This window comes from Helobdella robusta (assembly GCF_000326865.2).
Source record: "Helobdella robusta unplaced genomic scaffold HELROscaffold_3, whole genome shotgun sequence".
In the NCBI taxonomy this organism is placed as follows: Eukaryota; Metazoa; Annelida; class Clitellata; order Rhynchobdellida; family Glossiphoniidae; genus Helobdella; species Helobdella robusta.
In genome coordinates, this window is record NW_008704501.1 from 3,800,098 (window position 1) to 3,808,767 (window position 8,670).

Here is an 8,670-nt window from a genome sequence, read left to right on the forward strand (position 1 = left end):
ATGGGGGATGCATATCAAATAAACCTGACTAAACTAAGCGCTGTCGTTTAACGGAGTTTGCAGTCGCCGCACGTGCTACACTAATTTGCTTAAACACTCAACAACACTCCGCGGTCCACCAATTAAGGTGATCTTGCATCAGGTTTCCTCTGCTGTTGTTGTTGCGCTGTTGTTGTTGCTGGCAACTTTTTTATTCTTCATTATGTGATTCTGACTATCATTTATTTAGTCACACGCAAATAAACTTGTCTCGCCACGAAGGCTTCACTGTTCACCCACACAACAAAACATACATCAACATTTTGTACGCACGTACGTGCAGGTAGGCACTGCATCATATGCGTATTGTTTTGATAGTTTTCGAGTTTCGGGGACGTCGTTTCAGAACCACAAGGTGAGTCTAAGATGACTGCCCAACTTGTTTTTGTCATCTTGTTGGTTGTTTGAGATGATGAAGATGCTGTGTTGTTGTTTGTCTGAGTTAACAAATTAGTGTACTCTTGTGTTGCAAATGAAAGCAGTTGTACTTTCTATAATCGTCAAATTAGAACATGAAAAAATAGTTGTTGAAAAGAAAAGAAAAAAAAGAAATGTGTTTAAATTTTAAATAGTGAAAAATTGGAGAAAAAAACTAATTAATTTCGTAACGTATGAGCAGAGGATTCATTATAAAGCGTTTCCAGTCAATTAACCGGCAGCTTATACGATGACACTTGTTCACCAGGACCGGATCGAATGCCTCTCAGCGTCTAATGAAGCATCTTCTCATCAATTATCATCTTGAGTGTTTTCCGCGACCAACCATTCATTCAATTAGTTTTCTTATTCATTCATCTGAACATAGCTCATTCAATTTTTCATCATTTTTTTCATTACCCATTTATCTATCCATCATCTCTATCAATCCATCCATTCATCCAAATATAATTGTACTTAATTTAACCTTTTTGAATAACCCGCAATACGACCACAATCGTTTCATAACAACTAAAAATTTTTGTTGTTCAAAATCTGATGTTATGATGATAATAATTCATCTCCTGGCGAGACCTGTGAAGAACCTAAAATTAGTTTTTAAGATTTGGTTTCCTCCAAACTATCATCTTCAACAATTATTTCTCGTCCTTCTAGGCAACTTTTCAAGGTCATTTGTATAAGAACAAGTTATTCAATAATAAATATAAATGTAAATATATCGTTACTCTATTTAATATTGAAGAAATTAAAATCACATGTTCCTTAATTTTGTTTGCAACAAAATCATCAACATTAATTTTTAAAAACCATTTCTAGCACACCCTATCGCGATATATAAAAATTTGTCGGCACCATATTGCACTAGAAGACAACAAACAGAATGAACAACAAAGGGATGGAAAACATGTAAGAGAATCTAATTCAACATGGAGACATGGAGAGGTAATGTTCCCTCCATCTATCACGAGCAATTTGTAACAAGTTGTTGTTTGTAATCTCGAGGGAGATGTAGTAGATGTAACGTAAGAAAGTAGTAGCAGTTGTCCGCTCCTAATTTCCAACAAATTGTTTCTGGCTGGGGGCGATCGGCCACCCATCGAATGAATCATTTATTATTCATGAAAATGTGCTGCTTCAAATGCTGCTGCTGCTATTTTTTGCTTCAAAGATATCCTAACTCACACGTTCATATGCTCTAAAAACGTTCTGAATACAATGTCATCTAGTAAGAAATTTTTTTAATGGTCTGGCATAGTTTCTAGGCTATTCATGCAAGCGAAATAAATTACTCTCAAATATTATTAGCAGTCTTACAAACCTATGTAACGATGAAACTGATGAAAGAAAACATCACAAATTTCTAAGAAAGAAGTACTCAAAATCGTTCGTAACAAAGGATGATTTTCATTGAAGTCAAGTAATTTTTAAAACCATAAAATTTATTGAAGAGCAGTAGACAGATAGACAGTCAGACGGACGGATATTATCGGTGCATCCACACGAGCAAACATTAAACACATCCATGTGAACTAACAAACAAATACCCTAACACAAAAACACAGAGAAAGAAAAAGAGAAAGAGAGAGAGAGGGAGGGAGAGTGAGAGAGAGAGAAAGATAATCGAGTACATGAAGTACATGTGAAAAAAGTGTGATTCTATATAGAACATAGTGAAGAAGGCATGCTAATACAAATACAAATATGTCTCATGCAATTGAATGAACTAATCTAAATGACTACAATGAACCAATCCACGTGTCAGTGAAATTGTGAGATTTCCTCCTGAAAAACTTAATCAAATGCTGCCTCGTCTGCGAGTTTATGCGTATAACAATGTGTCTGTGAGTGTATGTGCATGTGTGTGCGTGCATGTTTGTGTCTGTTTGGATGCCTGCTTCTGTGTAAATGCAAAGAAAAGATGTTTTAATGGCTATATATAGAATTATTTACGCATTGATTGATAAAATTAGGTTAATAATAGCAAATAATTAAAAACAACTCAGGCACACACACACACACACAAGCAAACACACACACAAACAAACACACGCACACACACACAAGCAAACACACACACGCACACACAAGCTTTATGTACGGGAGATGGAACAATGCCATCCTAACTCTCGTCACACAATCAGCAGCAGCAGTAGACGTAATGTTTCATCACATCCGCAGGGAAATTAATGTCCAATGAAGGAGAGGGAGAGGATGAAGAGGAAGAAAAAGAAGATGAATATGAAGATGATGATGATGAGAATGGTGATGATGATGAAGAAGATGATGATATTTCCAGATCAAAAACGAAAGTGAAACTAAAAACAAAAAACTTCTTTCAGTAGATTTTTGAGAAGTTTCATGCGTATCCATACAGATATACATACATACATACATACATACATACATACATACAAACATACATACATACATACATACATACATACATACATACATACATACATACATACATATATACATACATACATACATACATACATACATGCAGTGTCACTCATCATGTTTTGGTTTTAACATACATACATACATACACACACACACTCACACACACACGCACACACAGCCACACACACACACACACACACACACACACATACATACATACATACACACATAGTTTTATTAATGCTATATTCGTCTGCAACATGAACCACTTAATTTGACGCCGTTGTCATGAAATTGCATTGTGATTTTGCATAATTGTTTGTACCGGCACATACATAGTTGCATTATTTACTGCTCTAGATGTTTATTGTTTTGTTTAATCGTTAGTGACAATTTTTTCCTGAAAGTAGCGACGCGGCACATTTGCGATCAGTCTGACATCTGGCGACTATACTTAAACATTTGATCGTCCATCCAAAACCTTCACGACGCAATCCTAGTAGTAAAGCGAGTAATTCAAGATACCTACCTCACTGAGAATAAAAATCGAGAGATCAGTTCTGTAAAAGGGGTGAAAATTATTTACCGATTATCGTTAATCGTCGACACTGAATAGAATTAACAATGAACGCTTGTTGCACCGAACTGGGTTTTTGATAGACCGAATCGTGTAAAACTGTCCATATCACAAAATATACATAAGTACTATTTAAAATAATCGTGAGAAGAGTTTATTACTATCATCAATCAAGCTTTTAATTATTGGCAGTATATTGTAAAATGTAAACGAATGAATAAATAAAACTAATAAGACAAAAATTTGTGATCGGTTAAGTAACCAGAGGTTTTAACTATCTGATTCAGCAAATTTTCTAGCGTGAAATTTAAAAAAACTAATATTTAGTTTGGACAGGAGAACTGGTCTTACTTGAGGAAGCATTGGAAGCTGCTGTTCCAGTTGCTTGACTTGTGGACAGAGGCATTGTAGCTTGTGGTGGAGGTAGGAAGCGTGTCGATGCAGATGATTTCGAGAGAGTTGAAGTGTTTTGCCACGAGGACTTTGCTGATTTGGTGGCGGGAAAGTTCGACAATACTCCAGTAAAGGTCTTTGAAGTGCTGTCTGGCTTGTCGCCTGTTGTTAAACGATGCACGAAAATAATTTTCTTACTAACAATCCCCTCAATCAATCATTTTACTGGGAGTAGATTACATTAAAAAACCCTACCTTAGAATTTATAAATACTTATATCTATATAGTAAATTGTGGAAATAAACCTCTTAAGATGAACTAGTACAGATTTCTAACTACAATAAAACACCTGGATAAAGCATAATAGAAAATTGTATCATTAAGAGGGTTGGTTTCACTGTTGATAATTCGACTAATTCATATGTTACTTGATTCAAATTTATAATAATTCGTCACAACAGATGAAGCAAACGAAAAGATAAAAAATGTGAGTGATACATTGCAGTACGTACCTCCAATGAGAGCCGGCCCGCCAAGCTTGAATGATACTATATGAATGTCATGCAAATGTTAAGTTAATAAGATATTCTTTATGTGCAACTACAATCTTGTCGATAATACTATAGAGTTTTTTATTTGTTTTACTATTTAACATTAATTATTATAATTATATTAATTAATGTTTGATAAAACTCAACTTTTAATAAAGGGGAATGATTGTATTTACAAAAATTTTCTAATTTCATCATTGTAATCTAAGTTGTTTTAAAATGGAATGATGGAATATTTTAAAATCTAATTCACCAAATTTCTTCTTCTGATATTGGCTGTCCCAATTGACTGGTTGCATTGATGTCATTTTAATTAAATTAAATATTCTATTAGATATTTTTTTAAATGTGTCAAGTAGGATAATTTGAAAATTTAAAATTATCAAAATATCAAAAAACTCTTGTTTTTGGATGCAATTAATCAGAAAATAAAAATAAAAACGATGCTAAGATCAATCTTGCTAGAAGTAAATTCTAAAAGGATAAAATCCTTAAGTATAAAACTAATAATTATTATTATATAATAAAATTACCAACGATAAAATAATAAGAGCTAATTCCGATGAATAATAAAAATAAATTAAAAAAATGGTTACATGGTTCTGAACCGGCGTTGCTGGCCCTCTCATGAGCCAATCTCTCGTTCAAATATCTAATCAGTTCTGTATATCAAAAAAGTGAAGGGGGGAAAAAACATAGCAAAGATACGTTTATTAGTTCAGAGAATTAATTTAACATATCGAATTGTTTACCTTTAGTTGTAGATTTAAAGAAAAATAGTTATACTTTTCATAATAATAATCATAACAACAACAACAATAATAATAATTATAATGGGAACAGATCTTTTATTTTTCATCAAATGCGTAAAATCAATAATTAATTAATTAATTAATTAATTAATTATTAGAGAAATAGTCATGATTAAAATAATAATAATAATAATTTTAGTGACCAATTTACTCTTTTTACTCCTCTTCTTGCTGATGCTGCGATAGGCGATGAGGACGATGACGAAAACGATTGTGAGGCTGGCCAGGAAACTCCCTGAGACCACAAAACCGGTGAACATGCTCTGGTCCATCGTCCCTCCAATCACTAAGGGAGGATTATTATTTATTTAGTTTATGCATTCAATTATTTATTTTTATTTTCGCGATAATTACAGACGAATTTAATTAAAGAAACATTTAGACATAGTCTTACAAGACTTTTGAAATTTTCTTCTATGTATAATTATGTAACGTTATGCTATGTTATCATGACGATACAATGATTAATTTAATGTTATAATGTTAGCCAACCTCAACCATTGCCAACAATGATTTTAATGTAACGAAACAAAACCATCAAACTCAATTTTCATCAAAGTCAAACAATTAATTTTAAAAGTTGTTAATGTTGCCAAAAATGTTGCTTAAATTCATTTTTCTAAAAAGCATTTTTTATGTTTACAGACGAATATTCTTAAAAATCTATCCACCCGGTTTAAATTAAAAAACCTTATTTCAAGAAAATTTCCACCAGATTTATTTTTACCAGAGATTGTTTAAACAGTTTTTAGTCTTTATTTATTTAAATTAATTTGGCGGGTGGTAATGGTGGATTCAGAAACCAAAAAATATTTTCTGTCATACGCAGTATATTAGTACGGTAGATAATTTGCAAAGTGAGGCGTTCATTCTTGCCCACCGCTCTGTACATTAGAAAGAAGGACAAACAGTCATTAATTAGAAGACATTCAGTGAAATTTTGATGTCGTTGTATTTTAATGGTACCATTCATTAAGATAAAATATATATTAATAATCGTTGGCAAATAAAAAAAGCGCTTTGGCAGCATTTAAAGAAAGTTTTAATAGAGGCCCACCTTTTGCCACAACATTTATCTTTCCATTCCATGAAAAGTTGCCACCATCATCACTGCCGTTGTTGTTCATGTTGGGCGGATTGGGTGCCGTGCAAGTGCACTTGTACAGGCCGGGTTCTTTAAACATTATCCTGTTGTTGTAGAGTCTGTAGAAAGTGTTCTTGTTGTGTTCACCAATCGGAATGGTGTTGTTTGCTCGTTCACACGTCTACTGTAGTTTGTAGGCTGACAGATACCAACTGAAGAAGCATGTCACCGGCTTCTTGCTCTCCAGGCTCACCACAGTTACGTCCACCCACACTTTTTCAGCTATTTACATTCGCATGTATTCGTTGAGGTGTTTAATAACATTTCTTGCTAATAAGACTTTTCTTTTTGTAAACATGTTTTTGAAATATTTGTAGAAACATTTAATGCAGGGCTTTGCTTGTCACCAACATCGTTGCGTTTCTCACCCGATCATTTTTAAAAACAACTACAATCTCGCTTTTTAATTTGAACATACAAATAAATAATTTCAAGTAGGCACATTTCCTAACACTCACACACGAATACAAGAACCTAACGATAACAAAATACAAACCACTAATACAGACGTATACAAAAATAAATTATAAATTAATTCCCAGGTATCGATCCTCAGATACATAAAACTAAATAAACATTAATTCACTTCAGACCTTTCTCATTCGGCTTGACGTTTTTATTTACGGGGGACAGTTCTGAAATGTTTGAGAGAGACGACATTAATAAATAAAGTGAGATTAAAGTTATGCGACAGAAATAAGACGATCAAATTCATTTAGTCGTGCCGCCACTAACTTTTTTATTAAATTTTGAATTTGTGGTTAATAATAATAATAATCTTTAGTAATTTTTATTATTTTAGTAACGCTGGGCGAAGTAATTGTAAAAATAGGAATGATGTTTCAAATAATGAGGATGAATTAAAGAACCTTGAGAAAAAAAATTCGAATTCGTAACTAAAAGACCGTACAATAGTCTGAAAATTACGTTGCACATTGCATTAAAATTATTTTTTTTTAAATTCGAGCAAATTTCAAAACAATTTTTTTGTTTGTTTTGGAGCGATTAGAAGTTTAAACAATAAACATGTTTACGTTGTAGAGAGAGAACTTTGACGCGTTATTTTTTGGCAGATTTTTATTAGAAATAAAATGTACCCCCATCGTTTTGTATTATTTGATCTTATTTTATAGCCCCTTGTATAGTTTAAATCATTATGATGGATTATTATTGTCAAAAAGTGATGACGACGATGATTGAAATGATGAGGACGATAGATGACTATGATGATAGATGACTATGACGATAGATGACTATAAAGTTGGTGATTGCATCGGTGACATACCATTTTTCACACATATATAATTACGGTAGAAACATTTAAAATCAAATGTTTTCTTGTTTCTCGTCAGATGTATGTGTGTTGCAGATTCGGATCATTTTCCTATAATTAATATTTTACACATGTGTACACACACACACACAAACAAACAAACACACCTTTGCTACAATTACAACACATTAAAAATAGGTTTATTTGATTTTTTATTGAATAATTTTTCAAATTACCATTCTTTTGAATAAAAAAGAAAGAAAGTTATTGCAAACACAAAAGCAAGCAAGATATGTCATCAATTGTTTGAGATGCAGCCAATCAAATCATGAGACGCGTGCACACCTGTATAAAGCTGCACGCTCATTGGCTCACCGAAACTACTTTGGCCAATCGCTGCGTAGATATTTTGATTGATTATTGATTTTAATGATTCAACGTAGAATTAATTTTTTCATTATTATTGATTGAATGATCAAAAATAATGCAATTGAGTTATTTTAAATTTTGTGTTCGTTTAGTTTATTTTTCAACATTAAACAAATTTTTTTGCTGGGACGTTTAATACAACAAAATCTAACAACGGCTGATAAAAATATTTAATTAATTAGTTAGTAATCCGTTGGTGTCCATCACTGGAGAAGATGTACGCCACAAAGAAAAGGAAGAAGAATGGAAGGTCTGTCAGGAAGTTTGATATTTCCTTAAATTAGTATTAATTAGTATTCATTGGTATTATTATTTATATAGCGCTTATCTCAAAAGTGTTTTTTTCCACTAAATTTAAATTGCCAAAAAATGTCAATTAATATTGTAATATTTGTTAACCAGAAACTAGAATGTTATTTAATTGATGTTGTGCTAGAGTTGTTTGAATATTCATCAAAAAATACGAACATTGTTTGTCCAGCAAAATGCTATGCTAATATTGCCATGGTTTATCTCCATTTGAAATGAAAAATTCGATTTTATTTGTAACTGAACTGGTTTTTATTTGTAAAAAAATCATCATCATCATCATCATCGTCATCATCGTCATC

The 8,670-nt window shown here is 32.4% G+C and overlaps 1 protein-coding gene across 1 annotated transcript; it reads right to left on the reverse strand.

The window, feature by feature from the left end:
* Positions 1 to 3,458: 3,458 nt before the first annotated feature.
* On the reverse strand, positions 3,459 to 7,293 carry HELRODRAFT_161381 (hypothetical protein; the record flags this gene model as incomplete). Its single annotated transcript, XM_009021304.1, has 8 exons — positions 3,459 to 3,556; positions 3,809 to 4,012; positions 4,998 to 5,063; positions 5,365 to 5,499; positions 6,271 to 6,430; positions 6,527 to 6,579; positions 6,951 to 6,992; positions 7,227 to 7,293. 8 exons carry the CDS (start codon positions 7,291 to 7,293, stop codon positions 3,459 to 3,461), a joined length of 825 nt encoding a protein of 274 aa, XP_009019552.1.
* Positions 7,294 to 8,670: the final 1,377 nt, after the last annotated feature.